This window comes from Brienomyrus brachyistius, chromosome 4, assembly GCF_023856365.1.
Source record: "Brienomyrus brachyistius isolate T26 chromosome 4, BBRACH_0.4, whole genome shotgun sequence".
Taxonomy (NCBI): Eukaryota; Metazoa; Chordata; class Actinopteri; order Osteoglossiformes; family Mormyridae; genus Brienomyrus; species Brienomyrus brachyistius.
Window position 1 is genome coordinate 13,031,449 of NC_064536.1, and position 23,081 is coordinate 13,054,529.

The 23,081-nt window shown below is 47.5% G+C and overlaps 1 protein-coding gene across 4 annotated transcripts in view; it reads right to left on the bottom strand.

Moving 5' to 3' along the window:
- The window catches only part of LOC125740259 (partitioning defective 3 homolog), a 168,283-nt gene that overhangs the window by 38,945 nt on the left and 106,257 nt on the right, over nucleotides 1-23,081 (bottom strand). For all 4 annotated transcript variants that reach the window (XM_049011171.1, XM_049011170.1, XM_049011169.1 and 1 more), the window contains 4 exons: nucleotides 19,137-19,364; nucleotides 16,106-16,331; nucleotides 6,813-6,920; nucleotides 2,805-3,023 (listed from right to left, as the gene is read on the bottom strand). In XM_049011171.1, the coding sequence (XP_048867128.1) occupies nucleotides 2,805-3,023; nucleotides 6,813-6,920; nucleotides 16,106-16,331; nucleotides 19,137-19,364 (781 nt within the window). The remainder of the gene's footprint in view (nucleotides 1-2,804; nucleotides 3,024-6,812; nucleotides 6,921-16,105; nucleotides 16,332-19,136; nucleotides 19,365-23,081) is intronic.

A 23,081-nucleotide genomic window follows, 5' to 3' on the forward strand; every position in this document is an offset into this window, starting at 1 on the left:
TGACTTCCTGCATTTCACTTCAACCACTGACTATTGTCTGACAAAGTTTTCCAAAGACATTTGGAAATCACAACGCTCCCCAGGCTGCTGTATTTTCCTTTGACGACAAAATCTTTTCCCCTTCCAATGTTTTTGAGAAGGGCCCCATTATCTCTTCAGAGGGATTTTTATATGTTCTTAACTGAGGCAAAAGTCTACAGATCTTAAGTAGTTTTTTTTTTTTTTTTTTTTTTGGGGGGGGGGGGGGGGGCTTTCTTTTTTATTTCCCAGAAGACAATACATATGTGCAAAACCACATCACAAAAGTCCAAATGGACCTGATAATGGACCGAATGATTTCACAAATGGAAAACCAAATCTGACAGTCAGTACTAGGTTAAAGAATATAAGGAAAAACTTTATATAATTTTAGGAAAAGTACAATGGCCTCCAAAACACTTACCAAAAATTATATCATTATTAATGCACTTTATTATGGGTTTTCTTAGAATTGACAATCAACGTAAAATGATAGGTAGTAATAAGACAGTTATTATACTTAATTAAAAATAGTAGAGAAGTAGGCTAACCATCAATAATGATAAGGCTAATTGAATAAAAGCATTCAATAACGTGGGGTTTTTCAGGCATTGTCATGCAATCAGGAGGGATACGTCATCGGAGATTACAATCTTCTCATCTCAGGACTCTACTCCCACCGTATATGAGGGGGGTGGTGGAGCAGCATGAGAAATAGATGCCCACAGCCCCCACATTGCTGGCTCACTAGTATCAGGGGCAGGGAGATTCCCCAGTGACACTGCCACTTCCCTGCGAGACAGCCCAGTGAATTACGACAGCTGCCACTAGGGGACAGCACCGGGCCCAGGGACACCGCCCCCTTCAGCAATGTGGGCAACCCCAATGACATCATCCCCATCCAGCCAATGACATCATCCCTATCCAGCCAATGACATAATCCCTATCCAGGCAAGCAATGGCATCTGAAGAACATGAAGGGAACTTTCTGAAGTTGAGCAAAAAAAAAAAAATGTTTAAATCCCACATGGTCGATAAGAGATAACTTAGCGTTTACCTTCAGATATCTTCCATATTTGCTCCTGCAGCACTTTGCTGGACACGAGCGATTATAAGACACAGAAATGTACCAGCTTCCAGAAGACTCATTTATCACCAGACCGGGTTAAATGTTCCAGGTGGACAAAGAAAAAAAAAAAAACGCTTTGACACAACTTCCCTGACACAGCTATAAATATGGCAACAGCCTGCAGAAAATGCTACCGCACAACAAATCGCAAACCCGAAGTGTATGACCCAGCCGGGCTCCCAGTATGGACAGCCGGCATCCAATGTGGGAGCCCGTTTTTACTTTTGATTTCTGAAATCAAAGCACAAAACTCCAGTCACGACTGCACCAGATGGAACGGACGCTAATTATTTTTTAATGATGCCTGCCATGGTAAAGGCGGCTTCAGCTGACGCTCCTGGACCTTCCACACACAAACAAGAATAATGAACACTCTTCACAGGGAAAAACTCCCATAAAAGCATGTACAAAGCAATAATAATTAAATAATAATAATAATAATAATAAATACAATTTTCTATTTGACATTTCATAATAACCTAACCATACAATTCTGACATTCTTCTGATGAGTACCTTCCTCAAAGGTCCAAATCAGACCCTTGCTCGAACCCACGGCCAGCACACTCAGGTACAGCCTGACTTCTGGTCTCATAATCCCCTCTTATGTACCTCATGCGTGGGGGTCAGGTGGTGTACAGGTGGCGCTGAGCTCTCCGGACCACACGCCCCCGCTCCGGTCCCTTTCCAGGCAGGGATTAGGGGCACCCAGCCACGCGCCTGATGCCAGGTGACCTTGACGGATCATCAGTGCCACCTCACCCAGCCCCCGGCTCATTAGCGACAGCGGTTCCGTAATGACACAGATGGGCAGCCGAGGCGATATGCCACCCCCACAGGCAGCCATGATGGACAGGTGGCCCCCCCACAGAGTGCTTCCAAAAAAAAAAAAAGTGTGCTGTTGAATCCAGTTATGATTAATCGCCTTATTGTCCCTCCCTGTTAATTTGAGGCATAAACATGAAGTATTTTTCAGAAAGAGAGAAAGTTTGCATGTCGCTTCTCAGGCCTTCATCGTAAGCAAGGAGGACAGTATAAGAAAAGAGAGGAAAAAAATGGCAGAGATGAATATGCCCGTCCTGCAGAGATCACTTCTGCATCTCATCCCACCAGTTCACCAAGCACTAAAGGGGGGGGGGTGGTCACTGCCACTAGGTTCAGCGTAGACATCCAACAGCCGATAGCACAGGGTAAGGCAGGAATGTCATGTTCTTAGCCAACGAAAGAGACCAAGACGACGGCCATGTCACATAATAATGAAGATCAGTGGGGTAGATCATGGAACCTATTATGGAACGCGGCCCAAATACTGTTCCGCACATGCATGCCGGAACCCGTAGACTGGTTTGTTTGTAACTCACTCAGCAAGATGTGACAGGTTGTACTGCAGCAAAAGGTAGGAAGGAGATGAACTTTGGTTACACTCTTTACCTGAATAACACAAAAGTATGACTAGTATATATTCATACTTTTTTTTTTAAAACCTTGTGGCAAACCCTATGCCTGTAGACACAAAAGCAGCAGCAGAGAACGACATCACATCCTGTGAGGATAAGAGTCCTGGACGAACCAGCTGGTTCAAGTCAGATGGGAAGCTTCTGTCGTACCACTGAATATGTTTCACTTCGTAAACAGGAGAATAAAGCCGTATGCTGTACCTGTCAGTAGAGGGAGGTCGACCATTGCGCGACAGACTGACGTGTGTGTATAGCGCCTCCAGTGGCTGCTGGTCCTCCTTTGGGGCCTGAAGCCGCCGCTGGCCCACACTCGCTCCGTGCTCCTCCTCGGACCCGAATGGTCGGCCGGCCTCCAGGATCTCACTGTAATCTCTCTCCCGGGCTTGCTTCTCCCGGATCTCCCTGGTTTTCGCTTGAATTCTGAACGACAAGGCAGAAATCGGTGCCTGAGCGGTCTGTGTTCGATCAAAACGGCACACAAAAAGCAACGAGGGCTGTGGAAATGGAGATAAAATCTACAGTCTGCTCTGGATTATTCGGCGACTCAAACCTAAGTGATGAAGGCAGCAAGCCCAAACATCACCAACAGGCCAAACCACCTTATTTAGCCTACTAGTTAAGGCAAGCTGCCTCCTCCTGCTGAAGACCACCACCCATCCTCGTGTCGAACTTAAGCGAGACCTTCAAACAAAGTATTCACATCGGGAAGCACAGTACAGGGCTAACTTCCAACTTGTAAGACTGCCCACCTTCGATCTATGACAAGACTCAAAATAGCATCAGTCACCCAACCCGCAAAGGCCATTTAGCGAGGCAAATCAGGTCGCTACACTTCGTCAGCAAACCAATCACAAATCAGGGTCAAGGGAACCCTGGAGCCTATCCAAGGCAGTCTATGGCTCATTAAAACATTCCAAACAAACGCTACATTGAATTACATTTGTTACATTATTTTGTCCCCTTGAGATTCTGTTAAAAAGGGAGCAGCGCGATAGCGATGTGTAGGCAGTCTCTGCCGGTGTATCACAGCCCTGTTTGCACAACGGAAGGACCAAATTCCAGGGGGCTCATGCAGGAAGGTGACTTTCTCATTAGGGTCTCTTCCATCTGTCCTGGACTTCTCAGCGGAGCCAATGGCCCGCTGCCCCGTGCTAAGTCGAGATTTTCAATGCTACAAGTTGGACTGTAAGAAGACACAGGATGCAGAGGCCCACAGGCCAGTGCAGACTTTCCCACTGAGGCCCCCTCTATCAGTGCTTCTAGAAGCAATGACATCACTTCCAGCTCTCCTGCAGAATGCCTGAGCATATTGACAAGCTAATCACACACGCACGCGCACAGACACACACACATACATACACACGCGCCCGCAGATCAAATTCACAGTTCCGCTGTAAATCATCCAAGAGTTCCAAACCGTAATTTCTCCTATATGATACTTGTTTATATTACAACAAGATTTTAAATGAATTAGATGGAATTCAAATCTTATGCCCGGTGTCCATAAATAAATAATAACAGACGAAGGTGGCGTAATTGATCAAAACCATTCTTTTCCATGCATCCTCTGCATAAAAGCAGTTCTGCGGTGAGTATGAAGCTGAAAGCTTCTCATTTAAATTAAATTAAAAAAAACTGTAAATCATCTAGAATTGCCTCAGACTGAAGGCACCACACTGTCCGCTTGACGTTCATTGTGATGGACGACAAAGCAAATGAGAAGGAGCAGACTGAGACAGATCCTCGTGCTGCGTGGAGTCCGCGTCCCTGGAGAGCTCTGAATCCCCTCGCTGCGGGGTATCGGAACCTCGCCTTTAACCGGCTGCCTTTCCGTCCAACCCTCACCGGCCATTGGCCGCGATTAATATGACATCATTACCAGATGAACTTCCAAGGCCTTAGGCAACCCAAGTCTAGACAGAGCATCCTTACAGCAGTAACGGTCACTGGTCCTGACCTCCTATCTGTGGCAAGCAAAGGGAAGAGTAACTTGTAAGGGTAACTGTCTAACGAGTACAGTGGATGACACTGTATGCAGTGTAGTGGGTACTGGCAAGACCCGCCTTCTCTACATGACTTCACAGTGGGGGTGGGTGCTACTACCTGCAAGGTACTCACTGCCATACGGTTCAGGCTACAAAAGGTCATTTAGAGGTCAGGAAATTCCGAGCAGCAAGCCTAAAACAGCTCAGATTAATAGACACTGGAACGAGAAGAACACAGCGAATCATGACTCTAGAGCTTCTTTTTTATCTCCTGGCTCAAAGGGCAGGGCAAAGGCATTTCCTTCAGCCCTCAGGGCACTTTCACAAGGACCTTCTGTCTGTGGCTCAGCATTGCAAGTGGGGCGCCGGGTCACGTGACCAGCTAAGATACACTACGACAGGGAAGATCTGTTTATTTTCAAATATCAACGTTCTCCATTTGCACTCGCGTAGATCAGCCGTCAGTCCAGTTTACAGTGTCCGATCTGCAGCTCTAAACCGGCTGAGAATTTCAGTTCCTTCCTGTTATCTGACAGCTGCTGACTCCTGCAGTTTTCTTGCACAAATGTTGCACAACACAGGACACCATTTTATGAACAAGCAGGGCCCCCCATACTTTGGATGACCTCTTCATATGAAACAACAGACTAGACTCCTGACTCAACAAACCAAACCTATATCTAAAAACTAAGACCTTTTTTGTTTTAAATATGAACAGCTTGGGTTGCGTTTGTGCGTTTTCCCTTTTCTGCTGTGTAATTTTACCCAATTTAGGTCTGTAGAGGTAGATAACACCAACTCACTGCCTTATGAAAAAAACTAAAATGAAATAATGAAGAGCCGGAGGCTGAAGAGATTTGCAGCACATCTGATAGCAAAGGTTGCTAATTGGACAGTGTCTCTGTCCCAGATCAGCTTATCATGGTGACGGGTGACTCTCTGATTAACACCAATAATGCCAAACTGCCAATTTAATTTTGCAGGGTGCCAGCAATTTTGGGGTTTGGGGTGCAGCTCTCACTGCGCACCAGAAAAGGATGACGCCTTATAAATATTTGCGAGATAACATCACTGCCCCCTGGTTGTCACAAGCCTGCAGTTACAGACAGACAAAACGTGGTACCTCCCACAGGCCAAAAGGCAGCTGCAGAACTATACACAGGTCTCTGGCTACAGCTCTGACAGGCAGGGCTTGTGATGACCTGGGTACCGTGAGCAGGATTTGCGCATCCATAACAATGCAGATACCTTAAGCTCCAAGGTGGTGGGCTGGGAATCTGCAAAGCTAATGCTAACTGAACTCTGACCTCCAACCACATGACCAAGCGTATTAGGACTCAGCGCTAATTGTCATGTGCTCACTGAAGCAATGCATCTGGGTGTATTTTTTTTTATGATTTAGCTATTTGTATCCATAACCTCGTATAGTTAGTAATGCAGGTTATGGTCTTGCACTTGATCCCAGATTTACATATGGCTATTTTACCGAAGTCAATCAAGATAATTGAAAGCTCTGGGGTGCAGTGCCCATTGTACGCTCAGCCGTCTGGCCGTAAGCCTAGACCCTCACTCCCTCATGCCCCCCCCCCACGCTGCACCCGCAGCGACCGTGCAGTGCTAATTACTAAAACGGGAAACGGTGCCGCACATCCCAGACAGTCGGCACACTTGCAGGTTGGCTTATCATCCTCATCAGGAAGAGGGAGAGAGCACTCGAGTGTGCGAGTGTGTCTAAAGCAGACCTCATTTGCAATGCAGATGGCGCAGGCCGGGGCATGTGGAATGGAGACAAACAAACGCACCTGACACACTTAGATGGGGTGGGGGGACTCAAGAGGGGAGGGGCCTTGGCACTACCAGTCTAGAGAAGTATCACGATGTGACTCTATTATAGAAAACACCCCAATGAAGATTCCCCAACACCTGGGTTCAACAAGGATATCCCCGCACCACAGGAAGTGACCTCATGCCGTCCGCCGAACAGTCTGCAGTAGACTGAACCAAACCAAGATCAATAATACTGATAAACTCAAGGTGTGGCAGTGATCATACCAGGAGGGGATATTGCATACAATAATGAGAAACAAGTTTAAAAATCTATTTATTTATCGAAACATAGGTGGTAAGACCACTTTCACCGCAATTACATACCCAAAATTAACTTCAAATGGTATGGAGAGTCTAGGCAACCTTTCCATGAAGACCCAGAATCCATGACTCTCACCTCTCCTGTTCTTGCTTCATCCGCAGCATCTCCTCGTCCGACGCCTGTTGGGCCCCCTGGCGTTCAGATCTGTCTCCTGGCTTCTCATCCTTCCGGTTCTTGCCGAATCTGCAGAAAGCCCCACAAGAAGGATCGGTTTCAGCCATTCGGGACGCGCGCACTTCTCGAGGGAGGCCGAGCTACCGAGGCGGCCTTCACCTCCCCTGGGCTCACCATTTACCATCACAAGGCCTCTCTTGCTTATTCATTTACAGCTTAAGGCAAGCGGATGCGATACATCCCATAATTTTCATCGGTCTGGCCGGTTGCACCTGCGTTTCGTCCGATTCTATTTGCAGCCTACTCCATCTCACATCTATGCTCACCCCTCAGCCTGAATACAAACCAAGTTACCCAAAGAGAGCAATTCCGGGAGAGCCAATGATGCCGATTCCCGACTGGACGCATTATCCGTAGGTATGCTTCCGGACTTCCGCAGCACTGGCAGGAAGCAGACGGAAAAACTGAAGCCCCTAGCAGGGGACGGAGATACATCCGCTGGCTAATTAATCAAGAGCCGACCCAGGTGTGGCACAGGCCTGGCGTCGGTAGTGTGGCGTGTTGTCATCCATCACCGGTCCGAGTGGCAGCTCTCCGGCGCATTCCGGAGCTTTCCGTTAAATGTCGGCATGGAGCCCAAAGTCTTCACTCCGGAATAATAGCATCTCAATCTCGCCAAGCTTCAGGATCGATTTCTGCGGACCCAAGCAGCTACACGTTCATTAGGCCTGTTTATACCACCCCCCCCCCCCCACCCCCCCATCTGCTCATCTTTCTGGGACGCGTTAGGCGGGGGTTATGTTCCTTACGTTGGCACTGCCTTTCGCACCGCATTATCCCATCCTCAAAACAAAGACTCTTGCTAAAGATTTAAAATTGCTCGCTTGCCATGCGGAATTAGCGAGCCGGCACGTCGATGTTCGCTCTCAAAATCCAAGTCCAGCAGCATTTGCCCGGCGTAACCCCAGGCGGAGCACATTTGCAAAACTGACACTGAGAGCTCATTTGACAGCGTGCTGTAGAATAACACATCACACCCCCCTCGTAGCCTCTCCAAATGCCAGACGGGTTTGGACTCTTGCTCCACTCTTCTGTGGCCAACAGCAAACCCCTCGAGTCACGTGGCATGCATGGGTTTTCACTGTACCTCAGCACTTAATTGCTTCATTGAAGTGATTATTTGGACGGCAAATTACCTCAGCTGGTGTGTCAAGCAGTAATTAAAAACGTGTTCCCTTTCACCTGCAGAAAAATGTGCTCTCAGGCATCTGTATCGGTCAACCCCCGGCTTAGTCGAAGGACCACTGCAGAGGAGCCATGTTGGCACTGCAGCTGGCACAGTGTGAAGATGTCAATGACGAAGAAACGACCGAAGCATCTGAACAAAACTACAGGAGAGGTGGCTTGGTGCAGGTCGGATTAAACGTCAAGAAACTACGCCGCACTGCAGAACCGTTTATTTGCGGCAACATTTGCAGCATCCCTCTAACATTTCTGCCCTTTCAGGAGTATCCGAAGTTTGAGAGGCACCTTAAATAAAAGACTTTCACAGAATAATGTCTTCAGAAAAATAAAAAATAAAGTCAGACATCTTATAATGAGTGCTGAAACCTTTATAACAATCCTCTCCAGATATAACAATGTTTTCCGAAGCAAGATTCCCGAGACCCGAATTTCTGTGCCACTTTTATGCCATATATATGTATGTCTCATGCTCTTTTGATTATACCTACCAGCTGAAACACACACAGGCGTGACAGGTCGAACAATAAAGCCTTTCCACAGTGCATTTGAGTACCGTAGTACTGACATGTAATTTTTACTCCTGGCTTTTTATTCATTTTTAATATCGACCGCTTCAAACGGGTTCCTGAAGTCTCACGTCTTCCCGTGTTTCGGCACTACTATTGTAATTGGACAGAGGAGCAACGTTCACCATGACTCAGTCGTATTTCTTCGATCTTCCGGCCTACATAAAACTGACCATTTTTGCTACATGAAAAATTTGTCCTCACAAGCCTCTGAAATGCTTTAAGAGAGCACTATGTTGATTATGTGTGAAAAACGATATGCTTATTCAGTGAAAATGAAACCTGGGTGTTTTTTTTTGTTGTTGTCAGGGGGTGTGGGGGGTCAGGCTTTGGCAAAAGAATAGACACTTTGTTTATGCAGGCTGCTTTTTGTGGAAAAACATTAGATGCACACGTATACTAACGATTTTTATTTGTGGCGTGTCGTTGCTCGTCTAAATTATTTAGCATTTGTTGAATTGCTCTGTGAACGCTAGAAACGTTAAATGGTCCAGGCATATCGTATCGTGTTGATGTTCCAAGCAAGCAGACACAATTTCAGGTGGAGATCCCTGCAGGGAAGTCTGAAACTCAGCTCATTCCAGTAAACATTCACCTTCCCGGAAAACGGGCCAAATCGCACTTAAGGCTTCTGCCAAGATGGGAGCATGATAGACACAGACCTCAAACCCTTAGGGTGTTACCCCCCGAGTAAGATTCCCAAAATGAATGCCTTTCAGAAAACATAAAATTTTATAAAATGGTTTTAAAATGTTGCTTTAGAAAATACATAATTAATTGGAATCCATGGCCGTCAAAACATCCCATTCCCCACAGTAACATTCCTAATAAGACCAAATAGCGTGCGAATTAATTACATCACAAACAGCTTCATTTAAAAGGATTTAACAACAGGAAGCCCTGTGATTCCGGCCTTTTCACCATTTCTAATCAAGCCAGCCAGTGTGTGTCCGCGAATTTTACCCACAGGGACGTCAAGCCAGCCAGTGTGTGTCCGTGAATTTTACCCACAGGGACATGCCTGAAGATCTGACCCTGCAGCGCCACGCGCGGTTTTCCCGGGACTGCCCGCGAGCTTCCGCTGACCCTGTCCACGGGCTCCCTGCTGGAAGCGTCTCTCCCCACGGACCTCGTTATCCAGGAAATTCAGCCGTCGGTCAGCGTTCCCGCGTCGGCCGGAGATTAAGGTGTGCGGCAGGAGGCTCTGTGCCGGATACCGACCGCGGCGAAGTCGCCCCCGGGGGCTATAGGCCTTCGAAAGCCTTTCTTTTTGCATGGCTGGAGATTTCCATGCAATTTACCATCCAAAGGCCCAATTATAATATAAAAAGGGGGGAAAAATGAGCTTTCTTTCCCTGGAAATAAAGAAAAGGAAATCAAACATTCTCCTTAAGCTATGAAAAACGCACAGTACACCTGTAAAACGAAAGGACTGCATATAAGAAAATACAAATTTAAATCATACAGTGGGGGGGGGACTAGTGCATTAATACGTTCTTGACAGAAAAAAAAAACATTCTTGGCCTAGTTCTATGAATAGAGTGCTGCATAAACATGACCTCTGTGATCGGTTTTATCTGAGGTATTGGGGGGGGGGGGGGGGTGGGCAAACTACAAAACTATCTCTGACACCAATCAGCAGCCAGACAGAACAGAATGCCACAACGTCGAGTCCCCCCCTCATAATTCATTGCTGCATGCAGTCGTCGTTGTAGGTCCATTGATAGCATATCTACATCCCCCAAAGGTGCTCAGGCAAACGGCAGTCCAGTGAACAGCGCTCGTTTTCCGAAGTTGTCCTTTCAGCCCACCTATTCCCGGTCTGAAACAGCGACAAGCCTCACTGCTATCTGCAGATCTGCCGTTGGACTAACCTCAGCTTGGGAACAATGTGAAATTAACCAAAGGGACCACGTTCAGCCCAGTATCACCATACATTCATCCCCCACACGTGTGCATGCTGGCATGTTTTATAACGACGGCATGAAAGATATTTTTAACGTTTTACTCTTTTCTGTGAGTTTACAAAGTCTGTCAGAAAATTGAAAAGAAATAACAAAAAAGGGCTGCTTTATATAAATCTATAAATCCAATTAAAACTAAGTTACAGAAACTCCCACTTCAGGAATGGAGGGAGCGGCTCGATTGCTTTACCCCCTTAAATTCACCGGTTTACCATTTTAACAGAAAACACAAATGTTTTCGAAAGAACTTAAACTAGGATTCTGCCAGTTTACAGTTTGTAAAACAAAACCCAAACACGGAATGAACCTTGGTTTAATCCAAGGTGTTTCTGAGAGTCACTCTGCCTGGTCAGGATTGCCGTGTTTCGTAGCCCAGCAGTTCGGCACATGGGTGTCACAAACACCCACAGCGCCGACCGCAGGAGACTCACGAAGTTGTGAGAGGAGCAAACTCCACACAAACTGCGGGGCTGGGGCTGGATTTGAACCCGCAACCCCGGAGGTGTGAGGTGAGGACGCCAGCCACTGATTGGCTGAGACTCCCCACCTAGAACCCCCAGCTCTGCAGCTCCAGAAAGGCTCCCATAGACACTCTTATCTTAATGCAATAATGAAAAACTTTTTTTTTTTTTTTTAAATGGGCTCTTTATGCATGACTCCCTTTAAACTCCCTGAGAACTTGGGGACAAAGGCAGTTCAGCATCTGAATGGGAAATTTTTAAAGACTTTAGAAAGTCTAATGTGTAATAAAAATTTAAGAAGGGGAGTTAAAAATCGATGTCGGAGAGGAGCATGATGGGAAGGGTTCAGCGGCTGGTAACACAATAAGAGCGCTGAGTGCTCAGCATTAAGGATAAAGCAGTCACTGAACACATCATCAGACTCAACCCGTTTCTCAGAGTTTTTGATAGCCAATGTGCCTAATAGCCGCTACAGTTTGGTTCTTAATGACAGCCTTTCGGAATATAATCTCCTGCCAAAACCACAGTAGGTCCAGTCTCCTTGCTACAGCCAATGCAATGAGAGTTTATCAATGATACAACACAGATAGCAAGGAGGAAGAGACCACTAGTGGGTGTGTGCTGTACATCTATTATTCCTCAGGATAGTTTAAGTTTTATACGCATTTTGCCGTTTCACTTGAATTTAAAATTCTGGGGACCACCATCAGCAGCCCCTTGAGGCAGGACATTAACATCCCCTCCATCATTAGGACAGTCCAGCAGAGATGGTTCTTCCTACACCAGCTAAGGAATCTCTAACATCTCACACCCCATCCAGATGAACTTCTACTCAGCCTTCATGTGCTGGCTGGCTCGGTCACCGCCCGCTTCCCCTCCGGCTTGCCCCCCTACAAGAGGAGGCCACAGTAGGAGGTTCTCCCCATCGAGAAGATCATTTGCTGTCAGCTACTGGCTATAAAAGACCGCTTCATTGCCAGGAGCTGGAAAGATTGCTGCAGATCCCACTCAGCCCAGCAGGTTCCTCTTGGCCAAACTCCCCTAGCAGAGTCCATCACCATTCAGGCTCCGCCTCTCTCCTGATGCTCCTCAACAAACTCACTTAGACATGATGCCTTCCTCCAACATTTTCCTCTGCACCAGCCTTGTTTCTCCTATTTTAAGGCGTCTCCTCACTCTGCACCACCCAGGTCTCTCCCATTTAAAGTCGTCTCCCCTCTCTGCACCACTCCGGTCTCTCCCATTTTAAGGCGTCTCCCCTCTGTACCACCCAGGTCTCTCCCATTTAAAGGTGTCTCCCCTCTCTGCACCACCCCGGTATCTCCCATTTAAAGGGGTCTCCCCTCTCTGCACCACCCCGGTCTCTCCCATTTAAAGGCATTTTCTCTCTCTGCACCACCCCGGTCTCTCCCATTTAAAGGGGTCTCCCCTCTCTGCACCACCCCGGTCTCTCCCATTTAAAGGGGTCTCCCCTCTCTGCATTACCCCGGTCTCTCCCATTTAAAGGCGTCTCCCCTCTCTGCACCACCCCGGTCTCTCCCATTTAAAGGGGTCTCCCCTCTCTGCACCATCCCGGTATCTCCCATTTAAAGGTGTCTCCCCTCTCTGCACCACCCCGGTCTCTCCCATTTAAAGGCGTCTCCCCTCTCTGCACCACCCCAGACTCTCCCCTCTCTGCACCACCCCGGTCTCTCCCATATAAAGGCGTCTCCCCTCTCTGCACCACCCTTGTTTCTCCTATTTTAAAGCATCTCCCCTCTCTGCACCACCCCAGTCTCTCCCCTCTCTGCACCACCACGGTCTCTCCCATATAAAGGCGTCTCCCCTCTCTGCAGCACCCTTGTTTCTCCTATTTTAAGGCATCTCCCCTCTCTGCACCACCCCGGTCTCTCCCATTTAAAGGCGTCTCCCCTCTCTGCACCATCCCGGTATCTCCCATTTAAAGGCGTCTCCCCTCTCTGCACCACCCCGGTCTCTCCCATTTAAAGGCGTCTCCCCTCTCTGCACCATCCCGGTATCTCCCATTTAAAGGCGTCTCCCCTCTCTGCACCACCCTGGTCTCTCCCATTTAAAGGTGTCTCCCCTCTCTGCACCACCCTTGTTTCTCACATTTTAAGGCATCTCTCCTCTATGCACCACCCCAGTCTCTCCCCTCTCTGCACCACCCCAGTCTCTCCCCTCTCTGCACCACCACGGTCTCTCCCATATAAAGGCGTCTCCCCTCTCTGCACCACCCTTGTTTCTCCTATTTTAAAGCATCTCCCCTCTCTGCACCAGCCTCGTCTCTCCATTTCTAAGGTGCCTCTTCGCCCTGCACCACCTCCCTATTCTCCCCCCCACCCAGATGCGCTGCTCATTTATCCCAGTGCAGTGAGAATCTCGCTGAACAGCAGGATATTATACCTTCAAGATATTTTTTGCTGCATCTTGTGCCTTGAATTCACTCCAATAACTTGTGCACTTGTAAACCTTTCACCTGACTGCCTCCATTGTGTCTTACAATAATAAAGCACATTACAGCAGTGCACAATACACAACCTGCAAAATATAATATGCAGCGCACGCTTCGGCATGCTTTGGCTTTTTTTTGTATATGTGCGTTCAGATTCTACTTGCTTCTTCAGGAGCACCTGCTACACTGAGCATCTTCATCTTTTCAATTTGACAGCTCCAGTTCATCACTCCGTTGCCCCCCGCTGGCCCCTATTTGAAGGTGTGACCTATAAGGTGCCTGGCGACAGCACACACTCACACTCGATTTCCCTGGCTGTGAAATAAGCTCCTATTTGCCCTTTTTGGTCCTTTCGGCTCCATCTCCCACCCGGCCCGCACCTCAGGTATGCACAAACACGCACGCACGCACGTAGGCAGGCAGGCAGGCACACGCGTGCCCATACACACTCACGCGCAGACACACACGCACACACCCTCACACACCGCCAGTGCAGTGAACTTCAAGCTGAGGGATCCAGGGAGCAGAAGCCCCCCCCTTTCACTTAGGACACCCCTCCCCCCGCCCCAATCCAGGTCCTGATAAATCCAGGAGAACAAAGAGAGCTGTCGATCAGGCTGGTGTTTATCGCCTCCGCGTCTGACAGAGGCAGCCTGGCCCCGGAGCTGCAGATTCTCTGCCGCCGTGCCCTTTTTCTGGAAGACGCGATTGGCTTGGTAATTAGCAGTAATTATACCTGTCAGTTATCTGAGATTTGAACACACCGGGATACCAGAGCACCACCTGGCTGTGAGTCTCACTGTCAGCTCTCTGCCCCGCCTGTCCCCAGGGCCTGTTAGGCTAAATTACAGACCAGCCAGGGGAGACAACACCAGCACGCAAAGGTTATTTCAGCGCATGACATCTTCAGTGGGTTCCTTCATGTATAAACCGCTATATAAGAGTAACTACCGTGTCACACATGCCATTGTCTCAGCTGCACGTTGCGGAATGGAGGATACAGCCGGCAATCCATTCCGACCGCTAATCAAAATGATTAATTGCAGCTTGTGTTTAATTATTCCAGTATTAACTGGCACCCCCCCCTCCACATTCCCAGGAAGGTCCCTCAAGTCGGTCTGAGAGAGTGGACACAACATGATGGTGGACAGACAAAAAGTTAAAAACAAAACACACAAAAAAATGTTGGTTTAATTACTGGACAGATTGAGAAACTGTGTAATGATTCTATGCCATTCACACAAAGTGCAATGTAGGGACACATCCCATCCTCCAGTGTAGGGACACATCCCATCCTCCAGTGTAGGGACACATCCCATCCTCCAATGTAGGGACACATCCCATCCTCCAGTGTAGGGACATATTCCACACTCCAGTATAGGGACACATCCCATCTTGCTGTTCTATGACACACAGTCACACATATCAATCTGCTGGACACAGGTTTTGAACCGATGACCTTCCAGACAGATTCATAACCTACCGAGCCCTATGACAGCATAAAGAAAAGTACTTTCACTTTAATGTGGGCGGGGTTAACGTTCTTGTGGGCCAATCAAGCACATTCCCTACCTTTACCTGTGTCGTATCACTAGCCACTATCACATAGCAGTGAGTTCTATCTGTTCCCTTGTCCCCGAAAGCCCAAACCCTAATACATGACCTTACATTCCACTGCATCTCTTTCAGAGACCAAACACCTGTTTAGGTTCCCTGTGTTTCTCTTTGTGCTGATGCCTAAATGATTCTTTTGTTTTCGTTCCTCCGCTACAGGCCACAGAGAAAGCCCCCGCCCCCATTGTCATCCTGCCTGGACGGCGTCTCGCAGTAACGCGAATCTTCCGGCCCACTGCCCCCCCCCCCCCCCCCCCCCCACCCCACCCGACCCAAAAACCAATTTGGCACTTTGCGAGCGCCATCAGTACATTTCCACGCGACGTGTTCTGCCAGCTCCGCCGGCCTGCCAACTGCAGTCTCAGTGGCGCCCCCTTGGCGCTGGCTCTGTGCGCGGAACAGCTGTCGGCGCGGCTGTAATCTGGCTTGGGGGGCGCCTTCCTTATTGCCTAACAGCACAGTTGTTTGTACGTGTCACTCGTTTTTAAATATGCTTAAATAAGCTTAATGCATTTTGGTGGAGACAGTGTGCGGGGAATATTAATAAAGTGTACACAATGGCACATATGTCCGACTTATTAAAAATAATAAGCTTTTAAGCACTGAGGTGTCAAGATCTACCCTGAAGCTGCCAAAGTTCAGGATCAAGGTTACTCATTAATATTAATACTATGGGGGGTGGATGGGGGGGTTAAGCACCTCATTCAGCATGTTTAATACTCATTATTATATTATATACAATGGACTGTTCATTTCTGGGCAGCAAGAGGCGTAGTCAATAAAGAACTAGAAAACAAGTTGCTCATCTCTGCACCCTTGGATGGGTTGACAGAATGTGTGAATGGAAATTCAACTTTTCAGCCACGGTGACTGGATAAGAGTGAAGAGCGTCAGACCCGGGCGGAGCAGACATGCTGTAAACACAGGGAACACGTCAAGGTGCGGGTCTCACCTGAACATGTCGCCGAGACCCTTCAGCACGCCCATCTTCGTCTTCCCCTTGTCGGTCTTCTTCTTCTCTTTGGCTCCCTTCTCCTTCTTCTTGTCCTCCTTGATCCGTTGGCTGCCGTTGACCTGCCTCTCTGTGGGGGCCACCCCCCCGGGCGGCGGGGTGAGTTCGGCCACGGTGGACACGGATTCTCGGCCCGAGCGGGAGCTCTCCTCGGTGTCATCCTCCACTTGGGGGGGGGGGAGGGGGTAGACACATTGATGCTTTATCAGGCGAATGGACAAACAGAACCACCAGAAGGAATAAGGGATGGTCAGGGGAGAATAGTGATTGTCAGGAGAGATACTGGAACAAAGGAGGAAGGCTGTCAAGGTTACATGGCTGGCTGACGTGCTGCATGCAAAATTACATCTGGCCTGAATTGCAGCATCTAGCACATCTGACAACTGATAAAATCGACTGCAGCATTCGTCTGATCATCAGAAACACTTTATTATCAATTACTATATTTGGCAATAACATATTTGAAGGTTCTTCTGAGATGAATTTCATCATAAGTGTGTTTAATACATTCATCGGATTGCCAAGTACTTTTGATCAGAGGTGGGTAGTCCATGCTCGGAGAATACAAACCCAGACCAAAACTTTGTTTCAACCAACCAGTTGAGCATAAAGAGTTACATTCATAGAGTACTCAAGTGGTTGGTTGAACCAAAATCTTGGTCTGGATTTGTACTTGCTGGAGCTGAACTTTCCACCTCTGCATTTGATGGTTAAATAGTATTGGTGGTCTGTGTTCCTGGCTGAACTCCTTACTGGCCTTTGTTGTATCTCCAGTCCCTCCAACGTCATGACTGCCACTCGATGTCTTAACTCTGCTTTTCACACATCAAGCAGAAGACTAAAAGATTCCACTGACAGAACTTTCTAATAAAAGTCAAAGGGAGCCCTGCTGTTTTTAATTGATTGCCCCCAACCCAATTCACAGGCAATCAGGCAAAATGTTTCAACAGCCCTACTTTCAATTGATTTCCATTGATCCGTGGAACGGAACGAGCAGAAACTCACATCTTTGAGAGTGTAGTTAGCCTAATTCATGTTTTAACAACACTGTCTTGGCGGTGTCTACGTCAATAAAGCACTTTTGGTCTGACACTTTGAGTGACAAAAGGTAGCTATTAGGAAGCAGACATCTTTCACACAGATTTGTTTGTTTAGCAGACTGCGGATCTTTTATTAATCATTATAATTTATGGTTCGGAAGATACTAAAGATGGTTAAATAGGTTTTATTATTTTATAGGCCCATAACTCCTGTAATCCATAGATCTTCCCCTAAGTCTCTATTCATATAATATCCTGTATGGAAATGTTCCTCAAGGAACTCGTATATGTCAAGCATACCACAATCACAACTGCGCCGTCTTTGAAATGTGCAGGAAATGTGGGCCGGCTGCTTTTTACAGCTATTTTCTTCACATCCATGGCAGGTGGATACCAAAGCTCACTCAGAAGATGCTTATCTTCCACAGATAAGGACTGAGGCGAAAGAAACTGACATTTTGCTAGGAGCCGGGGGAGGAATGACTATATTGAGGCGGGAAACTTTCCACGCAAAAGAATAACTGCTTGTGGAAACCTCTTAAGGGCCGCCTTACGTCCCAGACTGACCCTGAGTAATCGCAGCGAAAGGAAGTGTCCTGGCGACGACCGTGCAGAATTTAAACAGGCTCACACCACTCGAGTGTACTTTCAAAGAAGTCGGCGCCAGATAAGAGCGAACATGACCAAGCGAACGAGTCTCGAGGAAGAAAAACACCACCGACGGGCTCTTCACAGCTCTGCTCAACGTCTAGACAGTTCATAAAGCATCATTAAAACCCGGGAATTACTATCCCACAAGAGGACAAGCAGGCCTGTATCAGGCAGCTAACGGCTAAAAGGGGAGGGCCCTTCTCTCACACTCCCTTTCAGAGGGACCGGCATAAAATCACACCAAGAACTGACCATAAAGCTGACTTATGCGGCAAGACCCTTTCTGTTACGCAATTTAACGACAACTATTTTCAGCTGGCAAAACTATAAGACGTGAAGCTGTCGTTATCAGTCATTTTGGAGAGTGTTTATCTCACAGAGCTGCGGTGTTTGTGCGGGCGAATTAAAAGCCTGTGGAGATAAGGCCGTGGCGTTCATCTCGCAGAAAGATAACGCGGCAGAGAGTGCGGCCTTTCCAGGGATTCCGGAGGCGCGCTAACGCGAGCCGCATTCATTACTGCCAGGCACCGTGTCCGGGTTGCACCGAGAGAAAAGCGGACCGCTGTGGAATACCAACCCCCTTCTCTGACTGGCTCTTACAGCCCCATAAGCAGAAATGGAAAGGCTGAGTGGGAATTAAAAAACAACTGCGTGCTATGACAGACACGGCAAAGCCAACAGCGTCCCTGTCAAAACACGGACCGCAATTAGCCGGCAAATCCCACTCCACTTAGATAAAGTCGCGGGACTCTGCTTCTTAATCTTAATGCTGGTAAAATGGCCTCGGGGTAATAAAGCAGATCTTGGAGAAGAAAAACAAAACCAAAACAGAGATCTATTTGCATACGATATCTGAGTACCAAATGGTAACGTTAAAGAGGACAGCAGCATCGTTTTCTTATTCAAATAGTGAAGGCGGCAGTAATCGGTGTTTATCACATTGTATAAAAAGATAAAAGGGATTTTTTATATTTTGTTCAAAACATCTGCTTTGATATGAATTTATATCCCACGTTCGGAGCGCTAAGCAAATCAGTCCCACCATGCAGAGTGACCTTGGCTGCCTATTTGTTTTGCAGGCAGACCCTCTGAGAACAGAACACTTCTAATGGTTTCTCGCTAAGAAACATGGACCAAACATATGGGCGGAGTTATTTCCAGCACACGCTCCAAGACAGCTGTAGCTCCTGGGCTCTTTATTTGTTCTGTGGTTAAAAATAAGCACCTTCGTGCATGTGCCTTTGGGCTTCTGGAAGGTACTGCGACTACGGGGAACTCACAAGTCTCCATACCCTCGTCGTCCTCTTCGGGGGGCATCTTATCGTAGGATTTGTCGATGGCAGCCCGGAAGCTCTCGTTACAGCCCCGCCCCCTTATTATCCGTGGGCGTGGCCGGTGGAAGGGGAGGTCCCCGTTCAGGGTTGCCTCGGCAACAGCAGTCTGTAAACTCTCCAAAGAGCTGGACTTCTTGAGGCCTAGGGAAGGTCCCACGTCTGGTGTCGAAGACCCTTTTTAAGCAAAACAAAAAGCACAGTGAACAGCAGAAGGTAATGAGTTTCGACATCCTTGGTAATGAGGTGCGGTGGTTATCCTAACAATGAAATTGCCATTTCCTTAAAAATAAAAAATAAAAAAACTAATTTTCACAGAGACAAAAATCATTTCCAAGCATTAAACAACCGCTACCGCCCTTAATCAGAGCACTTTCAGTAACTGGCTCTGAATTTCAATGCATCTTGACAATAACTTGGTGAGGGGGGTCTTGAGGAGCTGAGAACTCTCCCTTTTTCCCAGCAGGCGCAGAGAAACGCAGACTGCTCTGAAGAACAGGCTGCTTGAAAGAGATGAGATAGACAGAGGGGGAAGAAAGGGAGCGTGCGGACGAATGGTGAGGAGAGATGGAAAGCACTCCTGTGGTGGGTCTGAGAGGAGAGGTAGCTGAAGTCAGGCAGCCTCTCAATGGGGAAATGTATGTAATGGCGGACTGCTCTGTTTCAAGAGGACATGACATCATCGGGGCGCAGAAGGAAAAAGGAAAGGGGGCAACGGGGGAGGCAATAGAAGAGGGTGGACATCAATTTGCATCCCCCCAAAACCCACATAAGACATCCATGACACCATGGGCTCTACCAGAGATTAAGCCCCTCAATTGCCACTAACAAGCGCTAAGCCTCACTTCAACGGTCTTAAGAAGATCTAAGCCTGGAATGCGAGTGGACGGCGAGGAGAGGAAACGGTAATCCACAGTCCGAGGGGGGCGGCGATTCGGCAAAAAACCGTAGTAAAGATCTGCATAAGGCACGTTTTTGGTGGAGGCTGCTAGCAGATTAGCAACATCCCTCGAAAAAAGGCCAAACAGGGTGTGAGAGTTATCATGGCATCTGGGACGCCATCACTGCAGTCGTCGTCGAGTATTTATTTGCTCGTCTTGTGCCATAAAGGTTCAAATCCCACAGACAGCAAAGCAATGTCAACATAGGACCCTTGAGCTAAAGCCCCTAACCCAAATCGCTCCAGGGTCGCTTTGGGTGAAAGTGTCCATCAAATTAATCCACGTAAACGTGGATTTCAATTCACAGTTTAGAGAAGAGCCTTAAATTTTATGCTGCTTATACTGCAAAATATTCCTAGTGGAGATACATTTTTAAATGACGATTTGTTTCAACAGATCCCATGGAAATCCAATCCCAAGTTTAGCTCTCTGAGTAGCTACCTCAGCAGTGGGCCATGAGAAACGGGCCAATCAGAGGGACTCCTGGCACGAAAGCAGAATCATGTGATTCGTGGGTGGTTAAATGTGGGGGGGGGGGGGAGAAAAACATACAGTGACAAGACGGATGTAGAGCCTGTGACTCTAACCTTTACTGAAGCTTTATTATAAATAAAAGGTGATTAAGGTTTTTGTGGCGCATGAAGAAACGCAGCCAGGGTGGCAGTGGATGCTGGTCAGCAGCCCACCAGGGTGCCCCAGACCTTCTGCAGGTCCAATCAGCAGCTGCCATCATGCTCTGATCAGCAGGAGTTGCGTTTATGGGCACATGCACATGAAGCAGGCTGGAATTTACACCCCTTCCACCCGCCGCTGATGGGAACCGCCCCTCCTACTTGCTGTTGGGTGGAGGCTGGTTTGTGCTTCCACTGCAGAATTTACCAGGAATACTGTTCCGGAATAACTTTAGGATCATGGTGTTTATAACAGGCTACGGTGATTCAAAACAGACGGCGAGAGTCCGCTTGGGGTGCTGTTTGTAGAGGTCTTTACTCAGTTTTGGGAATACGCCCCCACATCTGACAGCAAAGGGATGTACACTGATGCTACCGAGGTTTCTGGGTGGGCCAGGATGTGTGGACATTCAAGTCTATTTCAGTATGAGAATCGACTAAACAGTGAAAATTTGCATCCTGAGCAATGCATTCTGGGAGGGAGATGGGTTGAAGAAGGTCAAGGACACCTCCTATTTCAGAGACTGCTCTGATACAATCCATTCAGGCTTAACCGCACGCAAACTGATTTTCCACCCCATTTGGGATAACCGTCCATCCATCCATCTTCCAGCTGCTTAGATGGGTTAGGGTCATGGGCCTGGATCCTATCTCAGGCACCATCAGGCAGGGTTACACCCTGGATGGGCTGACAGTCCACCAGAGGGCACAGGGCTGCACATCCTCATGCACACACTATGGATAATTTACCACTTCACCTCTGTCTGGAGGGCCCACAGGAAACAAGGTCATATACACGGGTGGTATTCGAACCCACAACCGAAGGAGACGTGAAACAAAAGCGCTATGCACCCCATTTACAATAATAAGCCACCATTTTCACCATGTTAAATATCAGTTGCAAAAACCAGATGCATAAAAATATATATATATATCGTATATGTGTATATATATTTGTGGGACTTTTTCGTCTTTGCTTGCAAGACAATATGGGCACTTATCCCCAGGTTTTTTGATGGAGGAGCACAGAAATGGCTGGCGAAACACTATGAGCGATCTCTGAGGGGAGGATGACCAAGGCTGTCACTATTTATGAAGATGGAGTGATGTCAGCAGATGAGGCCGGGGGCCAGGGGAATGCAAGCACATTCGTCTTCGGGAACTCCTTACCTTCCAGCTCTTCTAGTTGAGCAGTGAGGTTAATATCACCAGCTACTGTTAAAAGTACGGACAGCAGGATTTGGTTAGTGGCGCCGCCCCCTGAAGTTTACCATGCGAATCAGAACTAGGGTTGAAAAATTCTGGAAAGTTGGAAACTTTCCGCCGGGAATTAACAGGAATATATGGGAAATAACAGGAACAGACTGGAAATTTGCAAAACTGCAGATATCAGTTATGTCACGGTGCAACCAAGGGCTTGTGAGTATGTGAGCATAAAACAACCAAAATAAGCAACCGCATCAAAATGCACGGCTTATAAGTCATATTCTAGGTTGTATTATTCATACAGTTTGCTTTCTTTGCAGTACCTGACAGTTCCCGCACAGTTCCATGGAGTTTAATATTTCCAAAATTCCCCAGCTTAACTTCCCATGGAAAGTTTCAGGACGTTTACCAGAAATTTTCTGCCCCTTTGCAAGCCTAATCAGAACGCATGCAAATCATAGTCAAAGAAGGGGGAAAGGTTGCCAGTCAATGGGGGGAAACCAGCAAGGGATGCAAAAACATTAAACTGGGTGCAGTTGCAAGACAGTCAGAAGCGGGCAAGTTACCCTGCTACACCCTCTGCTACGGCACAGGGTTACATTTATACACTTATTTCTGACTTAGTCTTGATCCCCTCCACTGTAGAATAAACCCAAAACTTCAACGGCAGTTAGCCATAATTTCATGATTATAAGTATCAAATTCACCAATTTCAGCTGCCAATTCAGCTTCAGAAAGACCAGGAGACACGACTGAAAGATTCACACTCCAGGAAAGAAGAGGTTTTGATGAAAAGGTTCAAGATGAGAGGCGCAAGGAAAAAATAAAAAAAAAACCCTTGACAAGATTCGGAAATTATATCCACAGAGGAGGTCTCATTAAAAGGGCAGACCTATTGGTGTAGGCTGCAATTCTGCGTGTGCTTTATCGGCTAATGTTTAGTCAACAAGCACATACCACAAACTTGTACACAGCTTCACCCTGGGGGACAGACACCATTTCTTGATTCTAGACCTTACCCACTTCGATATTCACTGAGGCAAGTAAGGTCATGTTTAAACTTCAAGCGCTCTTCC